Source organism: Eutrema salsugineum, unplaced genomic scaffold (genome assembly GCF_000478725.1).
Source record: "Eutrema salsugineum unplaced genomic scaffold, Eutsalg1_0 scaffold_1, whole genome shotgun sequence".
Classification (NCBI taxonomy): domain Eukaryota; kingdom Viridiplantae; phylum Streptophyta; class Magnoliopsida; order Brassicales; family Brassicaceae; genus Eutrema; species Eutrema salsugineum.
Genome location: NW_006256909.1, coordinates 7,393,002 through 7,417,134, shown reverse-complemented (window position 1 = coordinate 7,417,134; position 24,133 = coordinate 7,393,002). Strand labels below are relative to the sequence as shown.

Below are 24,133 nucleotides of genomic sequence, written 5' to 3'. Positions count from 1 at the left end.
TAGGTGCAACAACTACCTTTTATTTTAAATCTATGGGATTCATAAGATTCCTAAATCGTTCATTTTTGTAAGTAGTTCATTTTATTGAAAACAAATGATATAATATTTATGTTGCTTATATAATATATTTACGATTATGATTTATTTACAAATTAATAATAAAATAATAGGTTAAATTCAAATGTATAATTTAAATATTAAAAATATATTTTTTAAAATTCATAGAACTAAAAATATATATAAAAACTGGGTTAAAAATATTTTGGTAACTAAAATCACTAATTTTGAATTATACATATATATCGAAAATATATTTTTCATACAAAATAAAAACATAAAAAATTAAAAATTATTGCATACACTATAATGTGGTTTGAAATACCAGTTGTACACTCCATTCGTTGATTAAATTTTAGAAAACTATAATGCTAAATAATACTGTAAATACATCTCAAATTTTTAACAAATATTTATATTATACGGTAATATGAACAGAAAAATTAGAATTATATTTTTATAATAGTTCATTTTGAATTAATATTAGCGGATGGGTTAAAATTATATTTTTATAATCATAATTAATTTTAATACTATAAAAATATATCTAAACACAAAAATTAATATTTTCACTTATTAAAAATATATTTATAAAAATAATTATATCTAAACTCAAAAACACAAATTATATTACAAAATTCATTAAACAATAAAAAATATTCTCGTACGGATGCACAGAGTTAGAATCTAGTTTTATTAGTAAAATAACAATGCTAGAGAGTTAAATTTGTGTTAAGCACATAATGACAGAAGGAACATCACAAGCTCATGTACGATGGCATCACATGGGATGTTAAACAACTTAATCCTCTTCTATCACATTTCATCATGTATAAATACAGTGTATGTATAGATTATGTGTATTTTATTTTAGTATTTTTGTTGGTAAACCAAAAAACTATAGTATATTACACCAAGAAATATTAAATGAAAAAACAACCTCAATTAATGTTAAGTTTTAACACTAAGTTGAGATTTGATTGCCTCCACACTTTTCCTCGGATATATGCTTCCGATTCACATGGCACTCACAAGACATAATCAATGTTTTTAGGTTCTTTGTCTAACATACACACCAAGAACCAAATACATGGGTTGTACCCCAATAATTTTACTGCATTGGCTAAGATATTTATATATTCGTTTGGTAAATGTCATTCTTAAATTAGTTTCAGAAGTAATTCTCATAATTGCTGATGGATACTAGAGCTGCTATCTTGGTAAAGATATCAATTTTGAATTTGTACCCTCCTAACAAAATGTGTATTTCGTTTTTCTAAAATCAACTGTTTTAAGTTAATGGAAACGTCTTATTAGTATCCAATGGTTAGCCAGGAGGCTAGTGCTTCAAAGTTAGGTATGATATTCAAATTTGAGAGAAATCAATTTTTCAAAGTCAAGAACAAGAATTCACAAAGTTCTTTTTCTTATAGGTGGAAAAAAAAAATATAGGCCTGGTAAGGTTTCACACTTTGGGCCTCCAAAATGGTAGAAAGTCAAAAGGTTTATCTATACGAGAGAGTCAACTCGTTTTAAAACGATATCGTTTCGTTGTTCTTCATCCTCGGAAACTCCTCTTGCTCTTTGGGCTATTCATTGCTCTGTTATCCACACAGAACTTAATGGGACAGGCAAAGAAAAAAGAAAGAAAGTGGCAGATGACTATCTTCGGCGAATCTGATGATACCCTTGACTCAAAATCGATGCTTGACGTATTCCATGGTTGATCCTCAATTTCTCTGTGCTTCTCTCTCAACTTCTTACGGCATTGGATCAGAAGCTAATATGCGCAGATGAATCCCTGAAGATATCGTATCCAGATCAATTATCAAGAAACTCTTATAACGAGGTTACGATCTTTACCCATGATTCCTAGTAGATCGAAAATGCGTGTAATAGATCATAAATTGCTGTGATTGAAATTGATGATCAATGCACATTCCTTTTAGTATACATAGAATGAAAATTGATAATTCAAATTAGCGAGTAGGAATAATTGTTGATTAAGGTTTAGATAATATCTCAAAAAAGGTATTATGCTTTACAGGGTGCGTGAAGAAGGGCATTTGATTATATGCTTCGTTTGTTAATCAAAAACTAAAACCAGAGGTTTGTCTTTACTTAAATTTGTCTCTGTTTAGCTGAATCCTATCTTTTGGTGCTGATTCTACTTTCAATTAATAAATATAGTCAAGATTATCAACAAAGCCCGTCTAGCTCAGTTGGTAGAGCGCAAGGCTCTTAACCTTGTGGTCGTGGGTTCGAGCCCCACGGTGGGCGTTTCTAGTCGAGTGATATCTTTTTTTTTTCAAATGAAATCCTCAGTTCATAGTGACATTTGCTTGAAACATGAAATTGCTAAATTCGTTGAAGCTAGCTCTTTGCATTCCTTATTCAAGTTTCAGTTCTTGGTAATTTCCCATATAAGTTGTATCACCTTTGCTACAAAATATACAGAAATGTTGTCTTCTTAACTTAACTAGAGTTTACTGCTATTGTCATGATTTGTTTAATTTTCCTGTCTAGATTTGCATCAAGAAGAGAAACAATATCTACCATGAAGATACATCTATGAGTACCCTTGAACTTATCTCTTTAGACATGATCAAGATACTTACTTACATTTACTTTGAGATCCTATCTTGTCTTGAACCTTGTGAAGTTTCTTCTTCCTCTCTGCTACAGGTTAGAATCTGTGCTTTACCCGCCTCTTTCTCCCAATCGAGCCTTGCAATAAAGATGAGCAATACCGAGAAACAGACTGATGCTCCAACTAAAAACCCTATCAAGAACCCTTCAAGCCCTAGTTTAGCTTTGAACGCCAAACTCGCCCCCAAAGGCAAAGCAATTAGATAGAATCCACCAAGATTCGCATACATTCCAAGCGATGGCTTTGCCGTTGCACGAACTATCTCTCCACACACCATTAAAGGGAAGTTTATAACTTCAACAAACGCCATTACCAACATCATCTTCTTCACACCGTTCAAGATCATGTGGTCATGAGTGTACACAGACCCCCAAACACCTCTACATGCTATCATCACCAAAGCTCCAATGCAGCCTGAAGCAAAACCCACAACGAGGGTAGTGTAAGCTGCTCTATAAGCTCCTTTAGGATTATTTGCGCCGAGCTCATTAGCCACTCTTGTTGCCACGCACGTGCCCAAAGAGAGCTGCACAGCGTAAAGCAAGTAGTCGAAGTTGAAAAGTATGATCAAGATCGACACTGCTTCCACCGGGTTTGGTAACCTCCCTGCTAATAAGACCAAGATCTCGTAGCACCACCACTCGAGGCACACGGTGAGACAACACGGTCCACTAAGCTTGATCAGCTTGAGCCAGTCTTGAGCACATTGGTCTAGCCAGCCACCTTCTTTCCATATGTTTTCTTTCAATCTCTCTGTGGCTATCACATATCCTGTTAGAAGAATCACGACGATAAAATCGGTTATCCAAACCGCCATGGCAACTCCTTGGATTCCTTTTGCTTTAGAGAGGAATATGTTCATGGGGATATGAAGAGAAGTGGCTGCAGCTGTTGTGTACATGATTGGGAGTGTAACGCCTTGTGAGCTTAAATAAGCCTTAAGGGGACAAAGCAAAGAGAGCACTGGCAAATCAGGAAGGAGGTAGACAAGATATCTCCTGGCTACGAAGGAAATGTTTTCTCTTTGACCAAAACCAATGAGGATCTTGTGAACATTGAGCCACAAGAAAGAAATGGGGATCGAGATCAAGAGAAGGAAGAGCATCGCCATGAGAAGGGTTTTGTGGAGAAGCTTAAAGTTCTTGGCTCCGAAAGCTTGGCCACAAATGGGTTCCATTGCAGCAGAAATCCCGTATAAAACAGCAAATCCAGTAACGTTTGCGAAGGAATTCCCTAATGAGCCTCCGGCTAGGTTAAGCTCGCCTTGACGGCCAAGAAACACAGATGTGGTGGTCATCTTACCGAACCACAACAAGTTCATAACCACCAGTGGCAAACCAATTCGCATCTGAAGCTTGAGCTCATGAACAATGCTCTGCATCAAGGTCTTTGAACAACACCCTTCAGAGACTTCTGGATCAAAAGACTCTAACTGTGATGTTTCTGACATTGTTATGCGTAGAGAAAGAGGATAATTTAGAGAAAGGGAAGTTGATAAGTGCAAACAGAGAAAAAAGGAAGGAATTTTAAGAGGTTTCAGCCATTTTTGGCCTGGTTTTGAGAGTTGCAGAGATAATTGCTTTGATTGTTTGTTGATGAAGGTGAGAAGACTAGTTGGTGTGGGCTATGGTTTTGCGTGGAGGATTATAAATTATAGATTAAAAGTATGGTTTGCGTGAGAGGCTGCATCTAAAATGAAGCGATTTTCTTGAGAAGGTTTTTGTAACGGACAAGAAGCAGAGGTGGAACAACTTGGTGGGGTTCCTATACTCTTCTTTTAGTGCGTTGATGATGATGAATCCATATCAGTCCCATTTGCACTTTTTTGTTTGTTTTTTAAAATGTGCAGTAAGTAAAAAAAAAAATATACGAAATTTCTAAACTTAATTCCAGATTTTTTGAACTACTATGCAAAACTCTATGATGGTCAAAGTATAAATATATTGTACGAATTGATCTCCGATTTATACTGATGGAAACTAGAAACTGATAGTTGATCGATTCCGCTCTCATTAATCATTATTACAAATATAATTTTATTTTGTTTTTTATAATATACAAATCTAAAAAATAATTGAACACATAAATTACAAAAGACGAGGGAAAAATAATAATAAGAAAAGACAAAAGACAATATATGGGAAAGAAGAGGATATGTGACTTTGGCTTTCTATTTTTCTTTATGAAAAAAGCAATAAATAATTGCATAAGGCATTATGGTTTAATGAAAACATTATGAATTTAAAAATACCATTTTTTTTATGGATCACTGTTTCAGCTTTTATTTTGGTGTTTCTCAAAAGAGAAAAATAAAGGGTTCGATCGGTAAGATTTTATTAACTTTATATGTAAAAGAAATATATTTAAAAAAAATATCGCAACAAAATAGGATAATCTTAAAACAGTTTTTTAAATAACTGGTTTTTAAAAAAAATTTGGAAGTGTTTGGATGCAGGGACTAAAAGTACTTCTGTTTTAATATAATAGATGATAGAAGTACGGATAACGGGTTGGATTTTTTAGCTAGTTCAACAAATTCTAAAATCCCTGTATTGGGGTTATGGTCATATGATCACTGATGATTCACATTATTTTGGATAACTTCTGAAAAAACCTTAGATAATTTTGAGTATTTTATCTTTTTTTAGTATTTTTTCAAAACAAAATTATAAACATAGCAGAGTATTTTTTGTTTTTTTTAACAACAGCAGAGTAATTTTCAAAAGTTAATTTACTCCAACCAATAGTTTATGTAAGCCCCGTCTCATCGCCATACATGAATTTTTAACTTGCGAAATTCTGCTTCCTTTATAAAAGCGAAGCACTTTATTTATAGTTTTCTCTTTGACGGCAATTATCACATTCTTTTATCAAATTTGAAATAGTTAATGATACGATGGTTACATTAAAAAACACAAAGTATGTGAAATGGAATCTGGTACCATCATCGTGAGAATTAAGCATTCAACATATAGCGCTTACATCGAATTAGAGATCGCAAGATTGTAAAATTTAACTGCAAACATGTTATAAGAAGAATAATCAGGATATAATCATTGTTTCGAATACGTTTGTAATATATATTTGTATAATGTTTTACCAATTACCATGCGGATCCATAAAACCCATTGGCTCTAGCCCATTTATTTGTCCTGGTCCATCAAAGACTAGTATCGGGTCGAATCGTCTAATACATAACGTTATGTATCTTGTTATAGAAAGTGTGCTGGGATCTTATACACTTTCTAGATCTATGAGAGTATGAGGTAGATAGCTACATAAGATTGTTGCCAAATCCATCAAATTTCTTTATTTATAGGGATCTGAATTCATTTAGAATGAAGATTTTGTCACAAACGTAATTACGTTAACAGATGTCAGATTCTGATGAATTTAGTTTTGGACGCCAAGAAATAAATGTTTTTGCGAGAAAATCGTTTGTCATCTCTATTGCGAGACCGACACTGCCGAAATTCTTTGTTTCAATATTTTCAAAATTATATTTTGAGAAAAAAAATATATTTCCAAAATTTCGAAGATTAGGTTAATCTTTCCTCCAGCCATAAAGTGAATAAAGAATTACATGTATCTTCGGACAACTATATATCTGGGAAAGCAAAAACTGATTAGAAATACTCATCTTCTTTTATTTTAGTTTATCTTGTGGCTAAGTATTATAGTAATATTCTTAAGAAGAGATAATTAACTATAAAATTGCTATTCACGACTAAGACGAGTGCTGTCTGGAAACATTCTGGTGAGCCAATAGCAAAGAGAGATTAGCGTTTAATATATTTTTAATTGAATTTGACCCTTGACGAGCTCCTGAAAAGTTGGACGATTAATTATAATTATTGCACATACCAATACAATTTTTAGTATTGTTTACTTTCAGAAGCCTATTATTGTTTATAATGCAAGAATCCATTTAGACAGTATTCATCATTTAGTTAAATATTAATGAGTGTTTTTTTCTATATCCTCAGAAACAAGTTTAAATATAAACCCAAAAAATTAAATTAATATTTTTTTTAAGAAATGATATAGGAGTATAAAAAAAAAAAACTGAACCCAAACCAAAATAGTAACAAAAACTAATACTACATGTTATAGTTAGTTTCCCTTCACTAACTGTTATTCCTATATCAAATCTAGATTAGAACAAATTAACATACAGTCAGTAAGTATTTTGATGTTTCAAAGCTCAAAGATTATATAAAATATGAGACTGAGAAGAGATGATTCCTCATGGAGAGAGTCAGAGAGAACCCTTAAATCATGTGAGGCTTCTTTGAGCTTTAGTTTGTCGTGAGCTTAATTTGTATCCAACTAGGCCGTCTTAGTGGTCCTAAAAGCACCCACTTGACCATTAATCAACCTACATGTCTTCCCCCAAATTTAACATTAGTCTTCAAGTCTCAAATTCTCAATACGCAATTAGAAAATAAGTAAATAATACAAACATTATTTATTTTCTTTGGAAAAAAGGTTGCTGATTTATTTACACGGCTTATAAATTATTTAACATTCACTTGAGGTTATAGAGTTCGGAAATTCACTTCAACGTTTTATACACATTTAATTATGTAATTTGTGTTTTTTTTTTATCGAAGACACATATGTTTATTTACATATGGTGGGGAGGGGACCATAAAAATGGGTTCATGAGAAAAGCATAAGCACGATATAATTTGACGTAATTAGGTGTATTCCACGTGAGACTCACATTTAAATCTGATTGATTAGCTTAACTTACCAACTCTAACTTAATATATTTATCATTTAAAATTACTTGGAGATCAGGAATAAACTTTGCTTGTATTCATAATCCACATCTTCGTACCAATATGACTCACACAAAGAGGCACAAACTTATTCATTTTTTTAAGCTTTAGTATATGCTTTCGTCCTGGATTCTGAGGTTTGTTAGTTTGATGATTTCACGTTTTCAATGAACTAATTACAAATGGTGTCGTTCACTTTTAATTTAGTGATTGAAAACTGAATATTGTTAGAAAAAAAATATACATTCGAATTTACCAACCGTCTTACTTATTTTGAGATGAGGAAGCCTCTTGGTAAAGAATTTCCAGCAAGTCTACCACATATAAATCGCTGATCAAACCTAAATCCATTGAAAATTTGCGGTGAAATCGAATTAACAGTTGTCCTTTAACCTAAACCCTAAAAGTGAAACTACCATTCCACTTTGTGCAACTTTGCAATGGACTTGTAACTCAAAAATTATAATCAGTGTGTGCTTTGATAAATATACTGAATTATTGAATTACCAAGAAGGGCATAAATAACTTATATAGTAACAAAGAACCTATTTTTAGTTTTGTTTTTTTTTGTTTTTAAATCGCAAACTTGTATTTGGAATTGTCATATTTTATAGTATTTTCAGAATACTTTGTGACAATTTTATGCAATTATAACTATATCGTAGGATATGAATACTCCCTCTGTTCAGAATTATTTGATGTTTTAGAAAGTTTTTTTTGTTCAGAATTATTTGATGTTTTCACTTTTCAATGCCAAATTTAATGAATTTTTATAGTTTTTGACCTTTTATATTCTGTCGATTGTCTTCTTATTGGCTGAATGATATTTAAATGGATTATAAATAATATTTTTAGTATAGAAAAAATAAAAATTAAATGAATCTTTAAATTGTGTGCAAAAACCTTAAACATCAAATAATTTAACCTTAAACATCAAATAATTTTGAACAGAGTACTAGTTAACTGAAGTATTGGATAATGGCACTGGTAGCAAGACATACAATAATTACCAATTAAAGCATCTATATACAGACTGCGAATATGACGTCAGAATGATTAACAATGTTCATGCCTCGATTACTACTTACATGATAAAGTCATGAAAACCCAAATAATTTAACTAACCAATCAATTAATTATCCGTAGAATTCGGGATTGAAAGCAAGCTGTCCTTTTCTCTTTTTGAGAGCTCGTGAACTCGAACTTTGGTTTGATAAGTTTCATGCCTTTAAAATTAAAAAAAAAAATAAGCCAACTGGCCTCATTTCCCAATAGTTTTATTGATTTTTGTAACGGGATCAATAAACGTTAACTAACCAACTAATTATTGGAAAATGCATAGCAAATCCTCTATTTTTAACTTATTTGAGAATAGTAAAACAATTTATAACTTAATTGGTTAATTTACTGTTGTCAAACCTTGTTTTTGTTTAACTTAGGAAATTACATAGCATTAATTATAAGACTACAAAAATTACAAATTAAAGAAGCGTCTGTATATATTTTTATGATTTGGTACAGGTTCACATTTGTTTAGCATACTCTGCAATATAACGTACATAGGTTTCATGTTTTCCGTTTTATATGAATCAACTGAAAGTCAACTATGAGTACATGTATGATGTATCGAATATTTATAGTTTAGGAGTACACTATATATTGGTGAACATGATTAGTACTGTTTATTTTAGAGTTAATTGTGTCATTCCAATAAATTTTAAATTTAAATCGCTTACATTTGACTAATGGTATATCAAAACAAAAGTATATTTGTATGTTTTAAAGATTTTTAATCCACGTTATATATGTTAAAGGATATCTTTAATAAAACAAAAGAAGTATGATAGATACACCATTGGTTACTATATTACTAGCACTCTCCAAGGTTAGTACATATGAAATCGTATCCGAATTCAGAAACATTATCTGTTTGATGAATGATGACTATATTATATACATTATAGAGCTATAATATGTATATTAATGTTGACAAACAAATTAGTACCTATATATACTAATGTTGACAAATAAAGCTTGAAATACAAAGTGGCACATGCGCAGTTCGATTGTTTGATAGATGAGCCGAGTTAGAAGTTTATGCGAATTCACGTTATGGGACCTTAGTATGCTTATTACTGGTTGATGTAGATCGGAAAAATTTATGGATGTGAAGAAAGTAATGGAGTTTAGGAGGAGAAGGGCACGTGGACCATGAGAGGAGCCGACAAAGAGCATCTCTTTAGCACATCGGAGTTTGTGTTTATCTCTCCCAACAGTTCATGCGATGCCTCTCCTCTCTTTATCTTCTTCTTTTATGTCTTCTACAATCTCTCTCTCTCTCTCTCTCTCTCTCTCTCTCTCTCTCTCTCTCTCTCTCTCGTGGGTTTGGGAATTGTCAGCGACTTCTTCGCGCATTCTTGCTATTTTACACTCTCCAATGCTCCATCTCTCTCTCACTCTCTCTCTCTATATATATATATATATATACATTTAAATAAGTGTGTGTTCACATATTTTTATAAGCAAACAAACACCTTTACTAGATGTTATTGACAAATGGATCGTTTGACTATCAACTAAGTAAAGGCTACAATATATCTATTCAACGCGCACAAATTAAATCTTATAACCATAATCGACAAGTATTATAAAATAACGTTATTGATGCGACCTTTCTTATTCCAAGATATCTAAAAGAACAAAATAAAAGTCATCATCATCAAAACATGGGCATTCATCATCATATTAGCAATACTAATCTATATTTATTCCAACCATTAGGTGATTGATATTTCTTGTACTTGTCATTGAATGAGCTAGGTGTATGTTTGTTTGTTTGTACGTATATATATATATATATATAATTATATAGCTAACACATGCAATAATTTAGAGGGTGTATTCAATTAATCATTTGTAATGATTTGGGTTAAATTGGCAAATCCAATCATTAAATTTAAACTGTCCTGTAAAATTTGTAAATACTTTTTAAAATCCAACGTTAGATTAGAATAAATATTAATACCAACTTTGCTTTGTCTGATAATTTTTATTTTTATTTTAAATTATCAGACAAAGCAAAGTTGGTATTAATATTTATTCTAAAAAAAGTTTTGTCTGATAATTAAAAAAAGTTTTGATGAACCATTGGACTCTTCTCATACACAGGTGCATATCACGTAAAATATTATAATGACTAAGGAAACTTGAATTCATATAATAGGTATTGATGTTTTCTATTCTGAAATAACTGTTGGAAACAACCATCACACTTTACTCGTTGATCTAATGATTCATAATAACTTGAGGGATCACAAGGTTTACAAGCCAACAATGTGTCATCTTTATTAATTTATTTGTCCTCTTTCTTTTTTTTATGCATGTTTGGAGTATTAAGCAACTAAATATTAAGGTTTATAAGCAAGAGGGAGGAGGTGGGACAAAAAAAAAAACACTGCCCATACATAGAAGGAAGGAAATCACAGTGAAAATTTATAAGCACAATGTATCAAAATCCCCTATTCTTTATTTAACCCTAGTTTACCAATCACAAACCAAAGCTAGACTGCATCCAACTCAAAAGAAAAGCAAAAAGAGAGAGAGAGAGAAGCTAGCTACAACAAAGTAGGTAGAGAGAAGAGAGAGAAACCCTACAAAAACAAAAAGGAAGAAGAGACGAAGATGAAGAAGATCCAGCTTGGATTTCGTTGTTCATCATTACTACTCTCTTCCTTCTTCTAGTTTCGACCAAAAAACCCAAAAAGGTCAACTTAAAGATTAGTTCTCAGATCCATATCATCAGTCTCTCTTCTTTCTTTTGATCCAATTTCAACCATCAAATTATAGATCATGGATCCAGTGCAATCTCATGGATCACAAAGCTCACTCCCTCCTCCTTTCCACGCAAGAGACTTTCAGTTACATCTCCAACAACAACAACAACAACAACAACAACAAGAGTTCTTTCTCCATCATCACCAGCAACAAAGAAACCAAACCGATCAAGATGATCAACAAGGAGGACTAAACAGACAAATCAAGATAAATCGTGAAGAGACAAGCGACAACATAGACAACATCGCTAACAACAGCGGCAGCGAAGGTAAAGACATAAGCTTGCACGGCGGTTCAGGAGAAGGAGGAGGCGGCGGCGGAGGAGGCTCCGGAGGAGATCAGATGACAAGAAGACCAAGAGGAAGACCAGCTGGATCCAAGAACAAACCAAAACCACCGATCATCATCACGCGTGACAGCGCAAACGCGCTAAGAACCCACGTGATGGAGATTGGTGACGGCTGCGATCTAGTCGAGAGCGTGGCGACTTTCGCACGCAGACGCCAACGCGGCGTTTGCGTTATGAGCGGTACTGGAAACGTCACGAACGTCACCATACGTCAGCCTGGATCTCCATCTCCTGGCTCGGTGGTTAGTCTTCACGGAAGGTTCGAGATTCTCTCTCTCTCAGGCTCTTTTCTTCCTCCTCCTGCTCCTCCTACAGCCACCGGATTGAGCGTTTACCTCGCCGGAGGGCAAGGACAGGTTGTTGGAGGAAGCGTGGTGGGTCCTTTGCTGTGTGCTGGTCCTGTGGTGGTTATGGCGGCGTCTTTTAGCAATGCGGCGTACGAGAGGCTTCCTTTAGAGGATGATGAGATGCAAACGCCGGTTCACGGTGGAGGAGGAGGAGGAGGTTCGATGGAGTCGCCGCCGATGATGGGAGGACAACTGCCACATCAGCAACAAGCTATGTCGGGTCATCAAGGGTTGCCACCTAATCTTCTTGGTCCGGCTCATCAAGGATTACCACAACATGATAATCAGTCTTATTGGTCAACGGGAAGACCTTCGTATTGATCATGTCGTAGCTAGTTATACTTATATGTGTATATTTATAGCTAGCTATAACGAAGAATCACGAGCTTATCAACGAATAAGACTATGAATTTAGTCGAGGATATGATGTGGTGGATAAGGATTCTATCGAGCTTCGGTATATTTGGGTCAACATTCATAAGATGAATCCCGTTTTTTTCACTCTTAGTTTTGTTTCTCGGTTCGTTTTAGTTGGTACGTAGATATTTCTATGTTGATTTGAGTTACATTTTCCTTTGTTTCTTGAGAGTTTCATTGCTAGTAATTTGCGTTTACTTTGTGGGATTGAATTGGCTCTAATTATTGTTTTGTTTTTGTTATCAACATTTTATGGTGTTTCTTTTTTTTTCCCCCGAAACTTCTTATAGTTTGTAGCACATTCTTAATATGGATTTTGGAACTATTTGGATACATACGACCTAATTTATATGACAGGGTTGTTAGTGTTCCAAGTTTGAGTTTTCCATCGGGAGAGATGGTTTAAGCTTTATAGACTTTCACGTATATTTAGTTATTTACCGTAGAAATAGAGTTAAGTAGGTCATAAAAATTATGATTCTAAATATATGAATTTAGCTATGTAGTATAGACAACATATATTATATATATATTAGCTCATCATTATTATATATAACTCGGGCTAATCAAAGTTATAATACTGTTGTCTGTGTCAACGGATGTGAATATATATGCTTAGATTGTACTATACTACATCGCTTACATTGAAGTGACTATAAAGTTCAAGGAACTTTCCAAAATGAGAAAGGTATTGTTATTGTAATTATAATTGCGATGAAAGCATTAAATTCTTCTGTAAGTAAAAACACTTTATAATGAGAGGTTTTCATCTCCTCATCAATCATTACGGATTTCCAAACATCAATAAGCGTATGTGGATAATGATGACCGTAATTAATTATTAATTACACGATACTATGATAGTGAATGATACGCCTATGTCCTTTACTCGGATCCGTATTCACAATGTCTCACATAAACACACACAAATGGTGATTTGAATAAGAGGGTTTTTAGTGAAAAAACCTCTCAACTAAGTTTGAATCGGATAGAAATCCCTCAACTATTTTTGTAATGCAAAAACCCCTTAACTAAAATTTCGTAATAATTTAGCAATTTCGTGAATAGTACCGTCAAATCTTAACGGAGACAGTTAAATGAAAACATGGTGTTTTGTATTTTATAAAAAAAACGAAATGACTTCAATAAAAGAAAACCCAAAATTGATTTGAAACTAAAAATCTCCAATTATAAATTAGGGTTCCTCATTCAATTTGAAAATCTCTTAAATTCTTCTTCTAAGTAAATTTGTTGGAAGAAGAAGAACAAGGTTTTAAAGATCAAAGTAAAACAGTTGCCTCATCTTCTTCCAAACTTCAGATTTGTGATTTTTTCTCCTATTTCTCCCAATTTGCGAAAATATTTCTCTCAGTTCAAGAGATTTTCTCTCTAATTCGTTTTAATCAACACAACAAATTATTTCTAATCTCACCCAATTGACTTCCAAACTATAAAAACTACTTAGAATCACACTTTCAAATATTAGAGTTCATCAATTTAGGTTTAAGAATTTGGAAATTATAGAGATTAGGTTTAATTTGGAATTCTTATATCTGGTTTTTAAAAAGCTTGTTGTTTATAGTAAAAATCATGTAGTTTTTGCTAAAAAAGAATGATTTCTTAAGATTTGACGGTGCTGTTCACGGAGGAATTAAATCATTACGAAAACTTAGTTAAGAGGTTTTTAGTTTAAAAAAATAGTTGAAGGGTTTTTTTTTATCCGATTCAAACTTAGTTGAGGGTTTTTTTTCACTAAAAGTACATGTAAAGAAAGATATATACATCATATTAACATCATATACCATCAATGACATGTATAGATAAGTACATGATATACATTATTAAATGATTAAACGAAAACGCTACTATATAATTTTATAAAAGAAAGCTGCAATACCGGCGGTCTAAACGGGAGACTAACAATTTACGAGAAAAAATAAAGAGGTATGGGTGCTTTATTTGCATGTTCTCTCTACACATATATATATATATATATATATGCTCTTTATAGTGCAATTAACAGATATTTGTGTGTGTATATGTGAGACATTGTGAATACGTACGTATACATGTATGCATATAAGTGGATAAGGAGACTACATTTGTTCAACAGTTGCCTCACACGTGCGCTTGCTCGTGAATACCATGTTCCTTTCGGGACTACCAGCTACTTAATTATACTCTTCTTTATGCATATAATATGGCGTATGTGTAAATGACAACTATATACAGACTACAGAGCTTGTTAGCAAAAAATATATAAAAAGGAACGATAAAATAGTTATAAAACATGTAAATAAAAGTAAGTAGACGAGCACTACTAGGCTAGACTTGTGAAATACAAGTCAATATTCATCGAGTGTCCCAGTGGCGAAATATAATGTGGATTCGGATTAAGATTCAATTCATTTTTTGACTAAATGAGTGAATATCTCTATGGATAAAAGAAAAGTACGATTAAGGGCCTGTTATGGGGGTGGGCTACGATTAAAGGCCTGTTATGGGGTGGGCTCGTTACTAAAACAAACAAAAATGTTCACTCCACAGAGCGTAAACAACACGCGTCTGATTATGCGAGACTCGTTTTCTTTTAGTTTCTTCTACTTTAAAGTGCCAACTAGATTCTAACTCGTGCATCCGCATGGAAATATTTTTTTATTGTTTAACAAATTTTGTAATATAATTTGTGTTTTTGAGTTTAGATATAACTTTTTTATAAATATATTTTTAATAAGTGAAAATATTGATTTTTGTGTTTAGATATATTTTTATAGTATTAAAATTAATTCTGATTATAAATATATAATTTTAACCCATCCGCTAATATTAATTCAAAATAAACTATTATAAAAACATAATTCTAACTTTTTCGTTCATATTACCGTATAATATAAATATTTGTTAAAAGTTCGAGATGTATTAACAGTATTATTTAGCATTATAGTTTTCTAAAATTTAATCAACGAAGGGAGTGTACAACTGGTTTTTCAAACCACATTATAGTGTATGCAATAATTTTTAATTTTTTATGTTTTGATTTTATATGAAAAATATATTTTCGATATACATGTATAATTTAAAATTAGTGATTTTAGTTACCAAAATATTTTTAACCCAGTTTTTATATATATTTTTAATTCTATAAATTTTAAAAAATATATTTTTAATATTTAAATTATACATTTGAATTTTACCTATTATTTTATTATTAATTTGTAAATAAATCATAATCATAATTATATTATATAAGCAACATAAATATCAATATCATTTACATCATTATAAATATTTTATATTTCAAATATGATCATTATTTTTCATATGTGAATTATTTTTTTCAAAAATTATAGATATTTTTGATAAAAATGTTTAATAGTATAGAAATTATTTAAATTAGAAATTTTAAATCAAATCTAAATTAATATCTGATTTATTATTTTTAATCAGATCAAATCAAATCTAAATTACCTATATTTAAGGAACTCTAAAATATTTAAATTAATAATTAATTTTCGAAATTAAATATAAATAATTATTAAAATTATTTTTAAACAATTAAAAAAATTTAGGAATGTTTGGAAGCAATTACTAAATGTGCTTCTGTTTTAATATAATAGATTATTTATTTTTTATATTTTATTTTTTTGCTGAAATGGGAAAAACAATTTTGGTCAAAAGGTTCGAGAATCGTCAGATTTTTAGCTGTGTGTGTGTCTCATTTTGTATGTTCTTTTTCTTTAAAAAAATCTCATGTTGTATGTTGGTTCCACATATAAGATAATTATACTAAATGCAAAAAGGAAATCCATACAAGAAATGGAATTACTAACAAATTGCAGAAAAATAGGAACAAAATCCTAATCCTGATTGATATCAGTGGTTCGCATCCAACCCTGGGATTATAAAAGCTCAGAAACCCTAATTTAGATATTGCAAAGAGAAGGAAATTTTAGCAATGGAAAGGCCAAGCAACAACACCGCACCACATGATCATTTAGTGACAGAGATACTAGCGAGACTACCATTGAGAAGCATCTGGAGATTCAAATCGGTTTGCAAAACATGGAAATCAACAGTTGAATCAGAGTATTTCCGGCGTCTCTTTCTGTCTCTGCACCAAAACAGCTCTCGCGGTTGGTCACTACTGCTGCTCGACCATATAGAGCTCATGGACTTGCATAGATGCAAGACATGGGATCTTCCAAAGTCCTTTGCCTCTTATATTCACAAGAGTAAAAAAGGAGGTCAACTATTCGAGTACCAGGCTTGTACCAACGGATTGGTTTTTGTAAATGCAACTCAGAACTCTTCCTATGTGGGCAATCCAGTATTACAACAGTGGGTTCGTATCCCTCCTCCTCCATATCCATATGTAACTCTTCCGTTTGGTTTGGTGACGCGCGTGGACGAGGAGGACGGAGTTGTCCTGAGCTTCAAAGTGGTTAGGATTGCTGCACACGTTCCCAAGAGACACCAATCAGTGACTTATTTGTGTCTCTGTGTGTATTCCTCTGAGACAGGGGTTTGGACTACCAAACGACTTGATTGCCATCATTACTTTACCAACATGGCTCCTACTATGTCTCTCAATGGTACACTTTATATATCCCCATCAGGTTTTGATGATGCTCTTCTACCAGGAGCACTTGTAGCTCATGATTTCTATGGTGAATCAGATCGTTGTCGTGTTATACCTCTCCCCGATCATAATCTGGACCACAACCGTTTGTTCAAAAGAGCCTTGACTTGTTCCAACGGATCTGTCATGTATATCAAAACATTACTTCATGATCTTTTGAAGGTTTGGATGTTGACCAACAATGATGATGATGATGATTCTTCTTCCTCAGAGTGTTGGCAGCTTCTGTGGGAAATCCGCCTCCCGTTTATCTCTTCTGACGACGATATCCTCTACTATGCACCCCTGGCAATGAATCCTTTTGATCGCAATCTTGTCTACTTATGGAGTCTACATAACCGTTATTTGTTATCATGTAACTTGAAGAGACAAGACTACAAAATCTTGATAGGAGACGAATCCGAAAGGTATGTTGATGATGATGATCTTCAAAATTGTTTCGTCAACCAGTCTACCTGTGACAAGTATATGGAACAAGTGATATTTGGACCATGCTCAGACCCAATCTATGGAATTCACGTTGCTGTTTTCCATAACGTGCTCCCACGGTGGATAAGACCGCTGCCTTGTCCTCCCCAAGTTGAGATGATAGACACAACTTCACTACTCTCTTACATTGCTTCATCGCCGGAACAAGAATAGATGCAAAGAGGGGGTTTTGTGATATAGATTTGGATCTTCTTTGTCCTTGTTGGAAAATGTTATGTTATTCATTCAATGCAGTTTTTTTTTCCCTCCCCAATTGTGACTTTGTTTTGCAATCAGGACTAATATGATCATCTTGTTTAAGTAACCTCAATGATAGATTTTATGCATCCAAAGTCTGCTTATCTGTTTTTTCCTTTTTCTTTAACTTGTTACAATGTAAATGGTTTAGGAGTCATTGAAGCTTATTCTTTTTTAAGAGGGTACCACATTGACTAGAGGAACTCATTATATTAGCCTAAGGTCATCAAAATGAATTAGAAGAAATCTAGAAACGACCTTTTGATTCTGTCTCTCAGTAACACCAATGATCAAGTTATCACCAAAGAAAATGTGGGGAGGGTTTCATTTCTGCATTTCTGATTAAAAACTTGCTATAAGCTTTTTATAAGGATAGAGTTAATGGTTTAGTGGTTTGTTTGTTTCTGCAGCTTGCAAAAATGTAACGGGACGTTTCCTGTGGCTGACATGTTCCAGAGAGGTACTTGGAAGTTTTAGTCATGCCCTGCCTTAGTACAAGAGGACGAGTAATAATTCAGTGACCATTTAGGTTATTGGCCTGCAACAAATACGAGATCTATATGACGGCCAGGCTCCACTGTTCAAACAAGAGACTAAGTTTTTACCAGGGTGAATTTCTAACTGGGAATTGTACAAAACTAAAACAACTTGGGAGAGAGCGACATTGATTGTCTCTTCTAACCAGTTCAGTGGCGCACTTTATGTCTTGGATTGTTCGCGTGCGGTAGCTTCTTTGCAAGTGGTTTCAAAAGAGCTTTCAAAGTCAAGTTGGGTTTAAGATGCTATGTAGTATATAAACCCTCATAATCTATGCAACATTGATTCAGTGTTACGTTCCTTCAGACATTGGTGATATATCAATCCCGGGCATGGTGGAATTTCACTACAAAAAATTCGCTGGATAACTTCATTTTGATAACGTTATTTTGTAAACCAACTTTAACATTCTTAAAAAGATGGATTTTAACGTCTGTTTGTTAACCGACTTTAACATTTTAATTATCTAACGTTAATTGGATCTATTAACAAAAGCCCATTATCTAACATTTCAATTGGATCAATTAAGAACAATGCCTTTTTTTTATTATTTTTTTTTTCATTCCCAATTCTTTCTGAGTTTTACGAAACGAAAATTGGGAATCCATTTCCACAGCTTCAAATCCTGTTTCATTCATCGATTTCAGAAATTGGCAATTCTCATCGATTTTGTCTTTCAAATCGTTTGAAATCAATCGTCCAAAGGCACACATGCGGGCAGATCTACATCGAGTTTCATAAGCTTTCTTCTGTAATAGCTCGACAGTAAAGGTTTTTTCTGTAGAAATTTGCTGCGTTTTGATGATGATGATGATGATCAAATCGATTCCTTTGTGATCTTCGACCAGGTAAGTTTAGTATCTTCTCTTGAATCAATCTGTCAGTTGAATTTTGTTTTGAATAGATTGCGTTCTGATGAGATTTCCTTTTGATTAAATTATATTTTGATCTCAGAAAAATTTGATGCTTCTCATTTGAATGTCATTCCTTAGACGTGTTAGCTAACTTTTCAGAGATAAACTCTCTTTTTTATGATAGACTATTGTAGTTTGAATCTATAAGAACTGTAAGAGATTGGTGTGTTGAATTTTTATGATGAACTTGCTCATTTTTCAAAGATAAACGTTTTCAGTTCAAGAGCTATTTCATTACTTTTTTGCTTCACCTAAATTTGATGCTACTCATTTAAATCTCTTATGATGCCATTCCTTGGACGTGTTAGCTCAATTTTGATAATTGGGTTTCCTTATTAGTAGTCTGAATTTAGAATGGGCAAGTCTCGGATATCTAAACATCGTTTATCTCAAGACTACATAAGTGGAGTCACAGATTTTTTGGATTTTGCTTTTGGTAATATACCCATGAGGGGACTTTGTTGTTATGATTGCTTTTGGCGCTTTTGTACTGAGTTTTCATGATTCATTCTACTCTTGATTTTCCCACGATCTGATACTGTTGCAATCGTTATTTGAATAAGAAGCCTTTTGTTTTAACAAGGCATTGGTTTGGTCGGCTGATGGTGTTGTTTAATGAATATTACGAGTAGGTGCTTCACATGGACATGAATGATTACTATGGTGGAGAAACAACATCGCTTAATCTCAATCAGGTTCTTCTATCTGATTTTCTGTAAATGCTCTGTAGTACAGTTTATCATTAAGAACTTTTCTTTATGTTGATGGTTTTTTTTTTGTTTCCAGCTTTAGAAGAATTTTAAGGGAGAAGAGAAGGCTCCTGAGAGGGATTACAATGTGATGGACCAGTTTATGATGGGTAATGGAAAACTTGTCCATGTCCTTATCCACACTGATGTTACTAAGTATTTGTCCTTTAAAGCTGTTGATGGAAGCTATGTTTTCGTCAAAGGAAAGGTACAAGCTTCTCATTGATGTATAGGTTTCACTGACTCCTTTGGAGGCCCTGAAACTGGTATGTTATTCATCCATAGCTTCTGGTTCCTTCTTGCAAGTTTGTTTGTTTCATTGTTGATGTGAGGAGATTGTTTATAAATGCTTCAGCTAGGATTTGAATATGATTGTCTCAAGTTTGTTAGATTTGTTCCTTCTTGCAAGTTTGTTTGTTCCATTCTCGATATGAGCAGATTGTCCCGATGCCTTGGTTAGGATTTGAATCTGATTCATTGTTTTCTTTTCACATATTGTTACAGTCTATTTGGTGATATTATGTAATCGTCGCTTTATTTAATTTCAGGCTAATTAAAGCAGCATCTGGAGAAGAAGTGTACAAACAATAATCATGAAAACAGTACAGATTATACAATACTGTATAACAAAATTGTATCTTTCATATTATGGTGTTAGTGACATTTGTATTTGGAGCCGATTTATATTCTATGTAAAATCATATTCGAATCCCATGTAGAGAATGGAACCTGATTCATTAATATTTCTTTAGGACTTTTGCGTATATCTTATTAGTAAGATATATTCCATATTTCTAAATTGTATATTTTGCTTTATAGGTAAGTACTCATTTTCCTTCTTGTATAAGGTAAACTAGCCTAAACTAACCGAGGGTTACATTAATCCAATAACAAAGAAATTTGGATCAAGATACAAAAAACCTTTTTACACATCAATCAAAAAGCTACACAGCTAGTGTCAAGTAATGTAATGTAACCGATATCAAACCATGCAAAACCAAAAACTAAAAGTCTTCCCCAAAACCATACCGCACATGCTCGCTTGTGACATACATCACCTTAGTTTTCATGGCTTCGTAATCCTCATATACAGGAAGATGTAGGCTGTAAAGGCAGGTCTGAGCTGACGGGTAATCCAGACTTCTTCCAAACGATTTGGAGATGGTAAGACGTGGGAGGCCTTTGAAGCCATCCCTCGGTAAGAACCTGGTCGCTGTCCAGAACCACAACAAGTCATGGCGCTCTTGCTGGCTCATTCCATTCACAATCTGAAACAAGAAAACACAAAAACTCAATCACAATCATTTTCAAACCAATCACCAAAGAGAACAGTTCAGACTATACCTTCCAGAACCAACAGATTACTTCATCTGTTCCCTCAAAGTTTTCATAATCTGTATACTTTTTCCACTCATCTACACATATTGACTCTTCTTCTGACCCATGCATCATTGAATCAAGGTCCTCTAGAGTCAGAAAACTCAGAAACAGAGAGGTTGTGGCCTCTGTAGAAAGCATATCTTCAAATCCACATGAAAAACTATAAATTTGATCCTTGAGCTGTGTTACATAATGATACTCCATCCACATATCTATGTAACTGTCTCTGTTCTCACTTGTCACAGCTATATTTTGGGCATTGGAGCACAACTGATCAAAATTCAGACCAAAACAATCTAAAGATTTGAATGTATCAGCATCCATATCTAGCATATCTCTGAAACTCTTGTGCAGCTTCTTGTCAGTTAGAATAAGATCTTGCCAAGAAATTGTTTTGCCAGATAACTGTTTGAAAAACAGAGGATCCAAGAGAACACCTACTACAATTTCGTGCTTCAAGGCTAGAGATAGGATGCGCCCTGCAAACCTAAATAACTCCTTGTCTTCTACAGTGGATTGTGGGTTGGGAGAGAACCGTCTGATGTCATCAGTTGAAGTCAGGAAGAGCTTTTTGTCAGAATCAAACACTTGGTTGCAAACCAAAAAGAGCCACTCCCGTAAAACACCATATCCTTGAGATTCTTCATCTTTAAACTGTACTGATATGCCACCATGGAAAAGAGAAAGGCTAGCATCCATTATCTGCCTCACTGATTCTTCCAGGAGGTCTTTGCGATGAACATTGATCTCGATCTCATCAACTTCTCCTAAGCCGAGAGGAAACAGCATCTTAATGAGGTGGTGCTTGACGTCAAAATTTGTAAACTCCTTGAGCTTCAAGACCCAACCAAGATCGTCTTTTGTGGCAAAACATGTAACGAGGGTGCAGAATGCATCTGTCCTGGTTTTTAGAACTCCCTCAAAACGTTCCTTGAGATCCTCATGTGATTCAGATACTGAAACAAGCTTCTCCAGAGTTGAAAGATACGGTGCCCACGTCTGAGGGAGAGATTCGATAATTATATCTCCGGAATCGTGTTCATGCAATGTACATTCTGCAATACCAAGAGCAACTTTCGTTGTAAACAGCAAATCCTCTCCGCTGTAAGTCATGTAGAGGAACCCATCTTCATCTTTGTGCTCTTCATAGATTGCAGACATCAATGCAGCTGTTAAGAAACCAAAAAAAAAGAGAGAATAAGACCAGGGTTAATGGTAAGGAAATAACGAAACTTTGATCTTGAATATTGGTGTACGAGTTTAGAGCCCTACTAGTTGGAATCAGTGTGTTCTTGAGAAAGAAAAAGATGGCTTTCTCGGCTCCAAGATCGGTTTCTCTACGAAAGTTGCTTTCAACTTGGCCAAGGGTAATAGCTAGTGGAATAAGGAGCCTAAAGAAAGTGGAAGAACGTTTTTATTGAGCAAAGACTATGATAGCAGAAAGAAGAGAAAAGAAGAGCCGATACTCACTTCGTCTTGTTCATTTCATGAACATGACTATGTTCATTCCTTTCCAAAATCACCTGCAATAACAATGGGTAAATCAAATTAAGAAAACCCACAAGAAAGAAATAAAGTAAAAGATGATCAGAATCGATTTTACAGGAATTTTTCCTGGGTGCTTCTCTCTCAAATTTGCAGATTTACGTTTCCTTGTCGCTGAAGAAAACAAGAATTGAGACAAAAATCTACTTTAACGACAACTTGCACAATAAACTAAAGAGATTAAAAATTTCAATAGCCAACCCAGACTTAAAGAATTGAAATTCTCAGCCATGTCTCTCAAGAACACAAGATTCAAATCGCTTCCCGTTAGTTCTCTGTTTTCTATAAAGAGATTTTTGTTTTCAAATCCTAAACAAACCCTAATACGTGCACTAGCCAAACCGAACCGAATAAACCGGTTATTCATAAAAAAATCTAAAAAATTAATTGGGTTTCAGCAAAACCTGAACCGAATAAAACTGTAAACCGGATTGCCCATTCTCAGCCATGGCGATTGCTTCAACCAGTGTTATCTTCTGCTGCGCGAAACCCGATTTCCGGCGAATTCCGTCCCGGAGCCATTCATACTCTCCTCTCGAAAGTCGGATCCGGAGCCGTAGCTTAATCAGTGACCCAATTTCGCTGTCGGGTCTTATCGGAACCGGTTTGGTCGCGGCTGCGTTCGTCGCGGCGGGACCAGAGACTAGTGCTACTGCGGCGGTGGAGCTAAGCGAGCCGGCTAATGCCTTGTCTTTACTCACTTGGGCCGTTCATGTTTCCAGCGTTGTTGAATGGTTTCTCCCATTCTTCCTTTCCCTAAATTGATTCAAATTTCACCAAGAACATATAGTGCATTTGATCAATTGAGAGTACCTTTTGTTGTGGATTTTTAGAGTTTTGATATCTATCAATAATTGTTGTGCTAAAATCAAACCGTATTGAGAAGCTTCATCTTCATTTTGTCTTGTGTGACCAGTCTAAAAAATTGAGACTTTGCATTATGGAATTGATTGTGATTGCGTAACGTATTTTAGGGCCAGATGTTGAGATTGACTTTTGCATTTGGAGTAAACAAACGAGAAAATCTAGTTTCTCTCCTAAATTTTGGTGCTGTTTGTATGTTGCCTTAGCTTCATCCTCATTGTGTTTTGTGTGGTCAGTCCTCAAAACTGAGACTTTTTGCATTACGGAACCTGATGGAGAGATTGGCTTTTATATGCATTTATTTGGAGTTAACAAACAAGAAAATCTAGTTTCTTCCAAAA

At 33.8% G+C, this 24,133-nt stretch overlaps 4 protein-coding genes, 1 long non-coding RNA gene and 1 other non-coding gene across 7 annotated transcripts; 4 read left to right on the top strand and 2 right to left on the bottom strand.

The window, feature by feature from the left end:
- The first annotated feature begins 2,264 nt into the window (after nucleotides 1-2,264).
- TRNAK-CUU lies at nucleotides 2,265-2,337 on the top strand. The gene has a single exon. It is a non-coding gene; the product is annotated as a tRNA-Lys (tRNA).
- LOC18028608 (protein DETOXIFICATION 56) lies at nucleotides 2,337-4,581 on the bottom strand. Its single transcript, XM_006413557.2, has one exon. It carries the CDS (start codon nucleotides 4,155-4,157, stop codon nucleotides 2,682-2,684), a length of 1,476 nt encoding a protein of 491 aa, XP_006413620.1. The 5' UTR covers nucleotides 4,158-4,581; the 3' UTR covers nucleotides 2,337-2,681.
- A 6,740-nt stretch (nucleotides 4,582-11,321) lies between these two features.
- On the top strand, nucleotides 11,322-12,468 carry LOC18028607 (AT-hook motif nuclear-localized protein 24). The gene has a single exon (XM_006413556.2). It carries the CDS (start codon nucleotides 11,341-11,343, stop codon nucleotides 12,340-12,342), a length of 1,002 nt encoding a protein of 333 aa, XP_006413619.1. The 5' UTR covers nucleotides 11,322-11,340; the 3' UTR covers nucleotides 12,343-12,468.
- Nucleotides 12,469-16,393: 3,925 nt separating this feature from the next.
- On the top strand, nucleotides 16,394-17,719 carry LOC18028606 (putative F-box/kelch-repeat protein At4g22430). The gene has a single exon (XM_006413555.1). The coding sequence runs from the start codon at nucleotides 16,394-16,396 to the stop codon at nucleotides 17,717-17,719; it is 1,326 nt and encodes a 441-aa protein (XP_006413618.1).
- Nucleotides 17,720-18,872: 1,153 nt separating this feature from the next.
- Nucleotides 18,873-20,744, top strand: LOC112082307. The gene is made up of 4 exons (XR_002896966.1): nucleotides 18,873-19,188; nucleotides 19,887-19,949; nucleotides 20,041-20,269; nucleotides 20,552-20,744. It is a non-coding gene; the product is annotated as an uncharacterized LOC112082307 (long non-coding RNA).
- Nucleotides 20,745-20,929: 185 nt separating this feature from the next.
- On the bottom strand, nucleotides 20,930-23,859 carry LOC18028604 (E3 ubiquitin-protein ligase UPL5). 2 transcript variants are annotated; one of them, XM_024149499.1, is made up of 6 exons: nucleotides 23,333-23,859; nucleotides 22,987-23,042; nucleotides 22,854-22,906; nucleotides 22,656-22,774; nucleotides 21,348-22,552; nucleotides 20,930-21,271 (listed from the first exon to the last, which is right to left on the bottom strand). In XM_024149499.1, the coding sequence occupies exons 3-6, from the start codon at nucleotides 22,865-22,867 to the stop codon at nucleotides 21,008-21,010; spliced, it is 1,602 nt and encodes a 533-aa protein (XP_024005267.1). In that variant the 5' UTR covers nucleotides 22,868-22,906; nucleotides 22,987-23,042; nucleotides 23,333-23,859; the 3' UTR covers nucleotides 20,930-21,007. The 2 variants fall into 2 exon arrangements, with proteins under 2 accessions (XP_024005267.1, XP_006413616.2); XM_006413553.2 differs by lacking the exon at nucleotides 22,987-23,042.
- Nucleotides 23,860-24,133: the final 274 nt, after the last annotated feature.